Genomic DNA, 13,623 nt, shown 5'->3' with positions numbered 1-13,623 from the left:
GGTCATTTCAAAGCAATTGATTAGACATTTATAGTACCAGTCAAATGTTTGGAGACACCTATTCATTGAAGGGTTTGTCTGTGTTTTGACTATTTTCTACATTGTAGAACAATACTGAAGATATCAAAACTATGAAATATGGAATTTTGTGGTTAAAAAAAGTTTCATATTTTAGATTATTCAGAGTAGTCAGCATTTACCTTGATGACGCTTTGCACACTATTGGCATTATCTTAGCCAGCTTTATGAGGTAGTCACCTGGAATGCTTTTCAGTTAACAGCTGTGCCTCGTCAAAAGTTAATTAGTGCAATTTCTTGCCTTCTTAATGTGTTTGAGATCAAACAGTAAATAGCCCTGTTCCACAACTGTAGTAATCCATATTACATAATGACCCGCTCAACTAAGAGAAACAGCAGTCCGTCATTACTTTAAGACATGAAGTGTGCCCCCCGCCCCCCATTTTTATTCATTTTAAAAACATTTGAATTAGAAGGTGTTCCCAAACTTTTGACTGATACCGTATTTTGGCCTTAATTCACTATCAGAATTTTAGTTGGTCTAGTTAACATGATGTTAATTGTTTCTTTAAAGAGTCTGGACAAAGAAATTGATGCCTTTTTAGAAGCTTCAGATTTGACCAGCTGTCATTGAGTTAATGGAACTGTAACTATGGTTGTAAAATTGCTCTTCTGCCCTTGATACCATGGAAAAATTCAAGCAATTCAGCCACGACTTCAGGGGGGAACCTGTCGACATCTAAAAGACTCGTTCCTCCTTAGGAACAGTTTCCAAGCAATGGAAGGTACCAGAAGCATCTGTACAAACTAGGGCTGAACGATATATCGTTATCGTATCTATATCTAGATATGAACATTCAAGATATTAACATCAAAAAAGCAATGATATAGATTTCCCCTCCCCACGCTCGCCCTGCATGTACAGCTCTGGCAGTCACAACAAACATCATTTTTACGATTGCCCTTGAATGCACCGCTAAGGCCAGCCAACCACAAACCTTATTTCATGCTTGCTGTGGATTGACAGCTAAAGCCAACCAATGACAAACATATGAGGGCGGGAGTGAGGGAGACGGAGACCGATGCGTGCACGCACACACTACAGACACAGCAGGGAAATTAAAAAGAAAATGAGTGTGGAAGATAATGCGGCCGGTGGCGGTGCAGAATCTGACTTGGTGCTAAAACATAAATCATCCTCCATTATTTGGAGGTATTTTGGATTCAAAAAGGATGATGTTAACCAGAGTGAGGTGTTGTGCAGGTCGTGCTTAGCAAAAATTGCGACGAAGCAAGGTAGCACAACGAACATGTTTCACCACCTGAAACAACACCATCACGTGCTGCACGAAGAGTGTATGACAATGAAAGAAACACCGGGGACTTCTCAGTCATCCCAAAATAAGCCAAAGCAACATTTGATTGCTGATGCATTCAGTAGCGTTACACCGTACGAGTCGACGTCCACCAGACATAAATAAATTACAGACGCTATAACATGCCACATTGCAAAAGACATGGTACCTGTGTACACAGTCTCGAAAGAAGGCTTTAAAAAATGGTTCGGACGCTGGACAAGCGTTATAAAATACCATCCCGAACACATTTTAATCAAGTGGCCATTCCAAAACTCTATAATGAGTTATAATGCATATAAATGCATTTTCTGCATACAGTTATGTGATCTTTTGAAGAATATAAGATGTTGCACTTCAGTGCACTTTCAATGTTCCACCAGCTGCTGCATTTGTTATTTGTTAAAGCAGAGCTGCAGTAAAATGTTTGATTTGTAATTTATTTATTCGTAATTTATGTTAATGTTGATGACTGGCAGTGAGTTCTTAAAAATAAAACTGCACTTTCCACATTTTTTTTGTATTATGATATTTTTTATTTTTCTGAAAAATGCTTGGTTTTCACCGAACCCGTAGTCATATCGTATCGATATCAAGATATCTGGCATGAATATCAAGATATGAAATTTTGTCCATATCGTTCAGCCCTGGTACAAACAGTTGTATGCAAATATAAAATATATTAGGGTCACATAGATATGACATCTTTAAGGAAGAAGGCACAAATTGACTCAAGTCTGAAAGGTTTGATTGAACCCCATGTTAATAGCAAAGGAACTGGTAAAGAAATTGATTGCATCAGTTGCCAAAGTATGTACATTCTCCATTAAGAGGCGCCTACATTGCCATGGCCTGAAAGGCTGTTGGGCAAAGACAAAGCCCCTACCAAGTCTGGCATAACAATGCCAGACTGAAATTTGCAGATAATCACCAGCCTTTTGGAGGAAGTGTTCTCTGGTTGGATCAAACACAAATTTAACTGTTTAGCCATGATGACCAGCACTATGTATGGAGGAAAATGGGTGAAGCTTTTAATCTTACAAGCACCATCTCAACTGTGAAGCATGGGGTTGGCAACACCATGTTGTGGGTGGGTATTTAGCTGGGAAAGGGAGTGCTGCACTCCACAAAATGGATGGCATCCTGAGGACTGAGGATTATCTAATACTGAAGCAAAACCTCAAGACATCAACCAGAAAGTTAAAACTTGGCCACAACTGGATCTTTCAGCAAGACCATGATCCTAAGTATACCTCCAAAGTTGTAACAAAATGGCTGAAAGGCAACAAAGGGAAATTATTGGAGTGGACGACATAAATTCCTGACTTGAATCCCATCGAAAATTTGTGGACTGAACTGAAATGCATGTCAAAGCAAGGAGGCCCACAAGCCTGACTGAGTTACACCGGTTCTGCCAGGAGACAGACATTCCAGGAGGAAATTCCAGCAGCTTATTGTGAGAAGGTTGTGGATTTGATTTGAGTTGAAGCAATCAAAAGGCAATGCCTCCAAATACTAACATTGTATGTAAACTTCTGACCGCAAATTTGATACAGTAAATAAAAGCTGAAATAAATCTCCTAGCTATTGATTTAAAATGACTGCTTGGGGAAAATAAAGTAAGTAGATGTCATACTTGACTTAACACAGGAAATGTATGTTAACATGAAGTGTGTAGAGTTGTGAAAAATTGAGTTTGAACGTCTTTAGCTGAGCAGTACGCAAACTTTTGGCCTCAAAGGTAAATGGTATGCATTTGTGCTTCCTCACAGGCTAAAGCGCAGCTGCCAGTGGAGGCGAGTGCAGCGGATGCCGTTTATGAAGACCAGCCAACGCAGCAGCACGCTGAGATAACTGAATCCACTGAGCTTGATGCACTACTACAACAGAGACCGAAACAAGAGCATAAACAAAGGATCATTGCTGGTGTCAAGCAAAACTTTGGCAAAATTAATGTAGCTCCAGAGTTCAGCGAGGAAGATCTTGTACCGGTGGAGATGCTTGATCTGCCAGACTCCTGTGGATCAGAGGAGGATGAAGAAGAGGCATGTGAGGAGGAGGGGGAGGATATGGAGGAAAATGGAAATGCAGAGGAAGAAAAAGAAATGTGTGTTGCTGGACATTCTGACAGAGCAGGGGTCAAGAGTACACGTGAGGTGAACAAAGAGTTGGATGAGAAGATAACCAAATTGAAGCGTTTCCTAGACGGTGCCAAGTCCAAACGTTTCTCCACTATTCGGTATGTATACCCCTTCACATATGCTTCCTTTTCTTCTAACAAGGTTGTCTAAGGTGAACTCATGCTCTTTCCACCTCTAAACTCCTTTTCTGTTAGCTCTGGCAGGAGCCCTGGACTTGCCTAATAATTTAGAGCAGATTTTATAATGTTTTGTGACATTGCATTGTTGTTTTTCTGGGTTTCGGCATCCGAATCAATCTTGGAAGCTCTGACCATGATAATATGGGTGGCCTGTGAGTAATAAGCTGCTTTTGTTTTCAACAGAATTCCTAAAGGCCTTTCAGAGAGAGTTTTTGTTTCAGGTGAAACAAAAACAGAACAGAAGAACATACAGAAGCCACAGCCAAAAGGTAAATTAAATTTAGTAGTGAAGGCACCAAGTATCTCTTTTATATGAGCATGTCAACCATGTACTGTATATTCTAGTTAATGTACAGATTGTATTTTCACAATGGAAATTATTTTGAGGTTTGTTTAATGTTCTTTATGGGTATCTCTGAATTTTAAGTCTATGTACATCAAGTATGTGTAGCTCACAGAACATAGAGGTGACGTTTAAAAGAGAGAAAGAAACTGGAAAAAGGCGGTTCACTTTTGTGGAGACATATTGGAGCAGGTTAATGGGAAGAAGGTGGTTTGGAGTTTCAAAGTCGTGAATATTCACACTCCTTTCCCCCCTTTAAGTCGCAGTGCATGTCCGCAGGAAGAGAAAGGCTCTTGACAGTGAGGAGCCAGTGAAGCCCAATAAGCTCACATCTAAAGAGGTACGTAATGTTCTCCCGACACCCCAGTGCTGTTCGACCTAAACACATCAGATTGTGGTCTTTTTTTTTTTTTTTTAAATATATACGTGTGCAGAGAATGTTTCTGGCTTTCATCAAACAAATGAAGACCTTTTTTAAAGACCTTTTGTGTGTGTGTGTGTGTGTGTGTGTGTGTGTGTGTGGTTTTTTTTTTTTTTAAATAACCTCCATAGAAAAGAAGGATCGACCGTGCACAGAAGATGAAGAAGGTTGGCGTCCGCTATTATGACCTGCACAATGTTAAGAACAAAAATAAGAACAGAAAAGTGCCCACTGAAGGCCACAAAGGCAAAAGAGCTAAGCGATGAAACAATTTGCTTGGTCACAGCACTAGTTCAATGGACTTGTCTGGTTTGGGACAGGGGATGTGAGACATGATGTGTATATGAGGAGCATTTACAGTGAGGATCTGGAGGTGAATCACAACTTCTCAAATGCACTTTTCACTGCACCATCCATCCACAGAACAATGATGTGGTCCACTACACCATTTTCTCTCTCAACCCCAGAACTGACCATATTTTAATTTAATAATGTCCTTGCGCCACAGTTCTGAAAATCTTCATCACAGGAGAACTCCTTAATAAAATGGACATGACAAAACAGTGGTGTTTTATTGAAAGATGTACGAATTCAGTGGAAGTCAGACTTTATTTTGAAATAATCTGATGCATGACATCTTTATTTCTGTGGGACAATGATTGCAACCAACTGGGCCTTTAAAAAAAAAAAAAAAGAGAGGAATAGGAAGTATTTTTAGATGTAGATGCCAGTGTTTCACAGCCATTGATCTTAATGGTAACTGGTGGCTTATAAAAGGTGTACCTTCAGTTGCTGGTTGATGCGCTTGAGAAACTGGATCTCCTCAGCGTGCTTCTTCTCTTCAGCTTGTCGCCATTCATTTTCACATCTCTCAATTACCTCGCATTTAGCCTTCTGCTCATTCACCTGTCTTTCCAGTTCCCTTTTCTCATTCTCCAAGTCTTCAATCTGTCCGAGTTACAATGCCAATTCCAGATGTATGCAGGTACTGTAATATGATTTTGAAAAATGAAAGTTAGAGAAAAGGGTGACACACAGCGGTGACTACCTTGTTCTCAGTGTCTGACTTCCCTTGCTCGGCCTGCAGAGCTTTCCTTATTCCGAAGGCCACACTGCTCTCGTACAGGGTCCGATAGGCAGCGATGGTCATGCGAATCTCATCTCTCACTCGTAAAAGCAGCATTCCTCTCTCAGCACAGTTGATGGTGACTTGTCTAAGCTCATTTAAATGACAAACTTTTTTTCCAAGATATTAGTATATTTTAGAAAGGAATGTTTGAATATTTTGTTTTGCTGTTTAAGTTTTGTACTAGGCCGCACGGTGGTGTAGTGGTTACAGGGTTCCCGTGGGTCCTTAAAAAGTCTTAAAGTGGCATTCCACCATTGGATGTATTCTTTGGCATAAAATACGACAACATATATAAACGGTATCACTAGATAGAGAAATCTTTTAGCTTCAAAATGATATATCAAAAATAATTTTTTGACAACGACAAGTATATTAATTTTGCGACCAAAGTCACCTACCCTTTTACTTTCCGTGCGGTAGTGAAACGTGATGTCATCGGCAGGTTCCCCTTCTTGTGTACCACGTGACGTATCCTACCTCTTGGATTTGTCCTACCAAGCCTACTGCGCATGCGCGAAATCCAGGAGGGTAGGAAAATTCAACAGTACAGTAGTTTTGTCCTACCGATCAGCTGGGCTGATAGAAAATCCGTGAGTATTTCACGCATTTGCCGATTTTTATGTTTTGTGCGTATTGGTCGAGTCTTTGGCCGAGTCAAATAATTTGTAATGACTTGCTGTGAATAATAAAACGGTCTGCATGAGAACTTGCTAATTGTAATGGCGTCATGTGTTCTGCCCATGCGCAGTAGGCTTGGTAGGACAAATCCAAGAGGTGGGATAACTTTACAGAGCACCGACACGTGGTACACAAGAAGGGGAACCTGCCGATGACATCACGCGCGGAAATTAAAAGGGTAGGTGACTTTGGTCGCAAAATTAATATACTTGTCGTTGTCAAAAAATTATGTTTGATATATCATTTTGAAGCTAAAAGATTTCTCTATCTAGTGATACCGTTTATATATGTTGTCGTATTTTATGCCAAAGAATACATCCAATGGTGGAATGCCACTTTAAGTCTTAAATACAACTTTAGGTTTTCAAGGCCTAAAAACGTCTTAAATTGTTTGGAATGACTGGAATTTTCGAAAGGGAGGTATTAAATTTAATATTGGACCGAATGAGTGAAATGTCTTCATCCGGTTTGGGGTATTTTTTTAACCGTAATTTTAAAAGTGACCAGCGCACCTTTTGGGGGCAGCATTGGTTCTGTGCGTTCTGTAGATCAAGAGCTAACGCTAGGAGGCTACTGGAGGCGGGGCGGGGCGGTGGTTGTGAAGAGTGAGAGATGCGCGGGTAGCTTACGCGGGCGATAGAAAGCGTTGATAATTATGGGAAGATGTCTGTTTAACGACAAGTGGTTGGGGGATGACAAATACCCCCAAAATAAGGAGAAGAATCGTTTGCGATAAAAAAAGCGCTGGATCGCACAAATGTGTTTTAAAGCCGGTACCGCAGCGCTGGGGACACGCCCACTGGGAAACTGGCTTTTCACGGACACGAGGTGCGCGCGCGTGTGTTAGAGGTCAAGCGCTCCGGAGTGAAACGCAGGGGGGTTCGCGCATGCGCACGAGTCGGGTGGAAAATGGAACTTATAGGAAATACTACTAATAATAGTGATTAGCATTTTCTTACATAAATAACATTGTTTATTGTACTAAGTTTAATATAAATATATAAACAACCTTTATTTCAGAACTCAATTAAAAAGAACTCCAGAAAATACAATAATTCTAAATATAGTGCAATATAAATAATTTGTACAAAAAGTTTGTTTTATTACTTATCGTCTACAAGTGTTTTTAATATAATAAGAATATTAACAACCACTAATAATAATTAGTAGTAATAGTAATTATTATTGATTATTAATCATTACTACTTATGAATTAGTGATTAATAAGTACTAGGGATTATTAAATGTTATAAAATTATTAAAAATTATTACAAATAATTATTAAAACGTAGTAATTGGTAGAATACAAACAAATACTTGTGGATTATAGATAACTTTAAAATGGTGAACATTGATATAAAATAACTAATAATAAACAATAATACTACTAGTAATACTTGTTAATGTTATCAGTTCAATTGTTATATCAATGTTCACTATTAAACAAATTATTATATATAATCCATTAATTGTTTGTATCACTAATAATAATAATAATAATAATTTTAACTAATCTTATAACTCAATTTTATAGCATTTTAATAATCACTACTTATTATTTATTAGTATAATTTAGTGGTTGATAATTACTAATTATTAAATTACATTTTGATAATCACTGCTTATTAATTAAATAGTAATTAATAATACTGAATTATAATAATTGCTACTCTAATATAGCTAATAAGTAGTGATTATTAAAATGTTATAAAATTGAGTTAATTTTTTAAAAACTATTATTAAAAAAGTAATTATTATTATTATTAGTAGTAGTAGTAGTAATACAAACAATTATTCATGGATTATAGATAATAATTAATGATTATTTTTGAATAATGAACATTGATATAACAATTGGACTGATGATAATTAGTTTAGTTATTACAACACATTGATTAATATTGTTAATGGTTATGAAAGGTGACAGTTGTTTTTCTGTGTTTAATGTAATGCTCTGATGATTATGACTGCATAAACAGGTTTATGCTGTTACCTGCTATAATGCAGAAGATACTCGAGAACTTCCTCAGCCAGCTGTATACTGTACGACACTCAGACTGATTTTGCTGTCGGACACAAAATCACACATCAAAGATAATCTTTGGGGATTGAAATAATGCCGGCTAAGGTTGTTCAGCTGGTTCTACTTGCCGTTTATTGTTTTCGGTTTTTAAATGATTCATGGTGTTTTCTCCAGTAAACACCAGTCTTCTCCTTGCTGCTACAGTAGTTCTGCAGGCCCAAAACACACAACTTTGCTTCAGCTGTTTGCATGTCTAACAGTTGCCATTGATGCACCCTGTTGTTCACCAGTTGTGTGCATTCTTCTTAAAGTTAGTAAAAAAAAAAAAAACTATTGCAGAAAACAGTTTTAAGTTGTCGTATTTATCATTTTCTTTGCCATGGTACAGTCTTAATTTTTCCATTTAGAGGTCTTGAAAAGGTCTTAAGTCTTTAAATTTGTACTTGAAAAATGTGCAGATACCCTGGGTTAGCGCTGTCACCTCACAGCAAGAAGGTCCGGGTTCGAGCCCCGTGGCCGGCGAGGGCCTTTCTGTGCGGAGTTTGCATGTTCTCCCCGTGTCCGCGTGGGTTTCCTCCGGGTGTTCTGGTTTTCGCCACAGTCCAAAGGCATGCAGGTTAGGTTAACTGGTGACTCTAAATTGACTGTAAGTGTGAATGGTTGTCTGTGTCAGCCCTGTGATGACCTGGCGACTTGTCCAAGGTGTACCCCGCCTTTCGCCTGTAGTCAGCTGGGATAGGCTCCAGTTTGCCTGCAACCCTGTAGAACAGGATAAAGTGGCTAGAGATAATTATAAGAGATGAAGTTTTGTACTAAATGTGTAAGATGTGGCTATTTTTCCACAACCTGGGTGTTTCAAGAAGCTGTAGATTGATTATACCCAAAACATTTTTTTCATTGGTGTATTAGCACTGTTAATGTACTGTCTTCTGTTTTGTGAAATAATTTCCAACCATGCAGGTTATGTAATCTTGTTTTAATGAGCCCTTTTTAACCAACCAAAGCACTGTGTGTAGAGCTCTCTGCGAACAGGGCAAATGCCTGAATCTCTGGCCTGTCTCTGCTGCAGTTTGAGATCCAGATCCTCTTGCAGACGCATGACATCTGTCCAGGGGTGCATGGCATGCTGGACTCGGGCTGTACCCACAGCTGATTATTCTCCATCCATTCCCTGCACACAAGTTCACACAAACACACTTGAAGTGTCACATATTAGGACAACTATGGAAAAGCCTTACCTTAGTGGAAGGATGGCGTTAAGGATCTCCTCTGTTTGCTGTTTAATGGCATCAGATGAAGGGCTGTGGGGTTTGGGTGGAGGTGGAACTGGACCAGAGGTGACAGGTTGGTGGGGAGTCCTTTTCAGAGGACGAGCCTTTGGCTGATACCATGAGAGATTTTCAGTGTTACATGGGAAAGATTGCTGGCTAATGTCAGGTAAGTGACAAGTTTATTGCCGTTAATAAAGTAGCTGTCATCAACCGCAGCTAAAAGGAACTCCCTGATATTGGGTAAGGTTAGTCTCAGATGGAAACTCTACTAGCATATTTATCTCTAGTTATACTTAACTAGCAAAGGAGGATTATCACCAGCCCGAGTCAGTCCCTGTGTCCGAAATCACTCACTCGTTCCCTGCTCCCTATATAGGGAATTACTATATAGAGGACTATATAGTGAGCTCATTGGTGAAATTGGGGGGGAAATAAAACGCTTTCGGGCACTAGTCCGTCGCATTTATAGCATTTGAAAAGGAAACTGAACAGTAGCGTAGAGTGGGGGGAAAAGCCCCCGTGGGGTAATACGCCCCCGGCCTGTTTTACCCAAAATAACCACCAGATGGTGCAAAGTTACATTTCTATTGTTGCTATGGACTGGCTTGACAACGGGGATGTACAAATATCCACTATGGATCGCATATCAGCAATGCAGCGGAGAGAAATCAAATTTCATGGTAAGTGATATAATTTTCAGATATCAGTAAAACTGTATTTAGATAGCTGCTATTTCGTCAGATATCACAGCTGTGTATGTGGTATGAGTAGATAAGTCAGTACGTTAAAAAAATACATTAGGTATAAAAAGTTGAATCACATTTTGAAAGTAAGACCCTTTTTTGTAAAAGTGTAGTCTGTGGGGTAAAACGCCCCCTTAATGGTGGGGTAAATGGCCCCCAGGGGGCATCGTTTCCTTTTATCATAATTACTGTATTTCATACATTTCTGAATAGCAGATACATAGTTTTTAATAACATCTCGCTTACCTGGTTGAGTAAAGCAAGTAATTTGAACTTAATATTAAAAATAATTGAAATAAAAAAAAATTGAAATTAAAATGCGAAATATAATAAAATAACGCATCTATTCATTAATTCAGGGATATTTTCTTGTTTCTTTCACATTATAGGCTTAAGTAAACACTTTTGCTATCCAAACAGCTTTTTTTTGAGTGAGGGGGCCTATTGCCCCACATCAGGGGGCCTTTTACCCCACGGGGGGGTAAAAGGCCCCCTTGGCACAATGTTGTTTAAAAAAAAAAAAGTAACTTTAGGCAAACTTTAGGTGGCATTATTGTTCATGTCACTGTTGTCAAAACTATGATTAAAACTAAACACATGGTTCATTTCAACTTGGAGAAAAACTGAATTTTCCTTAAGGGGGGCTTTTTCCTCCACTCTATATCAAAATCATCTCTGACTCTAAAAACAAGAAAGCTGCTAAAACTTTTCTTTTGTGCTCATTATTCAATATTTTTATTTGAAAACTCCCCCTGGCTCTTGGTTTGTTGTTTCTGTTTGTATTAATAGCTGGTTTGTATTTTGTTGCTGCTGTTTTCAATAAAGATTTTAAAATAATAAATAAATAAAACTAGTCTGTCGCGCTAGTATTTACGTCATTACTGTCGCACAATTAAAACGTCCCATATTGTACTGGGTGTATTTCCCACATTAAAACATAGTACCTGCATCTTTAAGTTACTTTTAAGTCAAGGCTGAATACTTTTTCTTCTTTGCCGCTGCCTTTTATAAAATCAAATTTGAGGCTTTTAATTTGATTTCTGTCAGCACGACCGCAGTGCATGATGCTTCCATTTTGCTTGGTTAGCAGTCATTGGCATAGACATCCTAATACATTATTATATTAGGATATCTATGGTCATTGGTTGTACACTTCTTTTCGTGATGCATTGTGGGATACTTTCAGTGCACTCTATAGGGTGTAATAATTTTTAATTATTTTTTTGTATTTTATTTATACAAGAACACAATAGTACAAATAATAAAAAAGCTAGGGGGCATAATATTTTAAAAAGAGCTACACCATACAACTGGAAATAGGTTAAAACAATAATGACTTAGAAATCTGATGAGAAATACTTCCAGCCACCTTCCATTTTTTTAAACTAAGTAATACAGTATAGTACAATTTGAATTAGTTCATAAAACAGGAACATGAGGGTTAGTTTCCTCTCCATTTGCTACAATGGATGTGATATTTGGCTAAAAGTAAGACTATATTAACAATATTGGAGTTAGATGGGCTTAAATCATCCATATAAAATAAAATGTGAGTAATACTTTAATGAAGGAATTTTATGTTTAAGAGAGAACCAGTTTCTGATATTCAGCCAAAAAAGTTGAGTCCAATGGCATGAAAAGAACAAATGCTCCAGGGTTTCATCATCAGAATTACAAAAGGTGCACAAATCAATGACAAATTTAAATCTTCTCTTAAGAAACTGGGCTACTGGATATATATTATTGATTATTTTAAAGTGAGTCTCTTTGACTTTAGGTGGAATAGGCCACTTTATGAAGTTTGAATGAGCGTTAGACAACCAATCCATTATGACTACATTAGGCAATTTCTTGAAAAAAGCTCTGCTATAATCATGGTAAATCTTTTGTTTCATAGCATCATTAGTTTGTTGTTGCACTTACCATCTATTAAATTGCAGTCATTCACTTTTAAAGCTGGTAATGATATAGTTGTGTCAGAGTATAAAAGGGTATTTCTGATTAACTGAACCAGAGATAAAGGGATCACTCTGCAAACCTTATTGAAATCCTTATAGGAACACCATATATTATATTTCTCTACGAAAGCTGAGAGAAACACAAAATTACCATTACAGTCTAATAAATCTTTCACAAATAACACCTTTTTCATAACAATCCTTTCTAAATATTGATTTGTTACCAATTGTGATTACTCTGTTATTCCAGAGAGTAGACCCATGAGGAGAGAAATTATGGTTGAATATCAATTTCCAGAAACGAAGAATTTGTTTGTGAAAGTTTGATAATTTAACTGGAATCTTATCGCAAAATCACATTTCAAAAATAATCCAAGCCCTCCTAGCTGCTTAAAGATGGAACCCGGAATGTGAAACCACATGGAATGTGGTTGCATGAAAAAGGCTTTCAACCATTTGATCTTAAATGTACCAACCATTGATTCAAAATCCAAAGCATTAATGCCACCATTTTCAAAATTTGTAACGAATTGGGACCTTTTAATATAATTTTTATTTTTCCATAAGAACTGAAAAATGATCAAGTTTGCTTTCTTTATATTTTTAGGAGATGTATACATAGAATGACGAGGATAAATAACCTTGGAAATACCCTCAGCTTTAGTCAGCAGGTTCTTTCCAAAAATAGTTAAGTCCCTAGCTAACCAACGGCTAAAACATTTTTTCATATCTAATAATCAACTTGAGATATTAACATCATCTCTTCTCATTGCATTTTTAGAAAGCAATATTCCTAAATGCTTTACTTCATTTACAACTCTGATGCAATGTTCTTATGAACGCAAGTATGATTGGGAAGTATCTCACACTTTTTTTAATATTTCATTGTAAACCCGAAGCCTTGGAGAATAAGGAAATTGTATTCAGGGTTTTTTCAATCATAAAATGATTTTTTTTTTAAAAGATTGCCATATCATCAGCGAACTGACTAATTTTAAATTCTCTATTAAAAATTTTAATACCTTGTATTTCAGGGTTATTGCTAATGAGTAAGGCCAGTAATTGAGTAGTTAAAATAAACAATTTCGGGGAGATGGGGCAGCCTTGCCAAATACCACGCTGGACTTTAAATCTAGAAGTAAGTCCTGGGTTTAAGGAAACTGAGCTATAAATATCACTATACATCATCTTAATCATCTTACAAAAATTATCACCAAAACCCATGAATTTTAAGACTTCTAGCAGAAAGGAATGCTCAATTGTGTCAAATGTCTTGTAGAAATCAAGAAATAAAATCACAATAATCTAACATATCAAATATTAAGTGAATATGATTTGTTTCTTCCTTTGATAAATGCTGACTG

The 13,623-nt window shown here is 37.4% G+C and overlaps 1 protein-coding gene and 1 pseudogene across 1 annotated transcript in view; one reads left to right on the top strand and one right to left on the bottom strand.

Moving 5' to 3' along the window:
* The window catches only part of LOC132886977 (nucleolar GTP-binding protein 2-like), a 40,411-nt gene extending 35,393 nt beyond the window's left edge, over positions 1-5,018 (top strand). The window contains exons 13-16 of the mRNA XM_060922251.1: positions 3,146-3,612; positions 3,877-3,962; positions 4,297-4,376; positions 4,589-5,018. Coding sequence (XP_060778234.1) covers positions 3,146-3,612; positions 3,877-3,962; positions 4,297-4,376; positions 4,589-4,723 — 768 coding nt within the window. The 3' untranslated portion in view covers positions 4,724-5,018. The remainder of the gene's footprint in view (positions 1-3,145; positions 3,613-3,876; positions 3,963-4,296; positions 4,377-4,588) is intronic.
* A 78-nt stretch (positions 5,019-5,096) lies between these two features.
* Positions 5,097-13,623, bottom strand: part of LOC132886282 (axonemal dynein light intermediate polypeptide 1-like) — a 42,760-nt pseudogene continuing 34,233 nt past the window's right edge.

The sequence above is a fragment of the Neoarius graeffei genome, chromosome 5 (genome assembly GCF_027579695.1).
Source record: "Neoarius graeffei isolate fNeoGra1 chromosome 5, fNeoGra1.pri, whole genome shotgun sequence".
In the NCBI taxonomy this organism is placed as follows: Eukaryota; Metazoa; Chordata; class Actinopteri; order Siluriformes; family Ariidae; genus Neoarius; species Neoarius graeffei.
The sequence above is the reverse complement of the archived record's forward strand: the minus strand, read 5'-3'. Positions and strand labels throughout refer to the sequence as shown.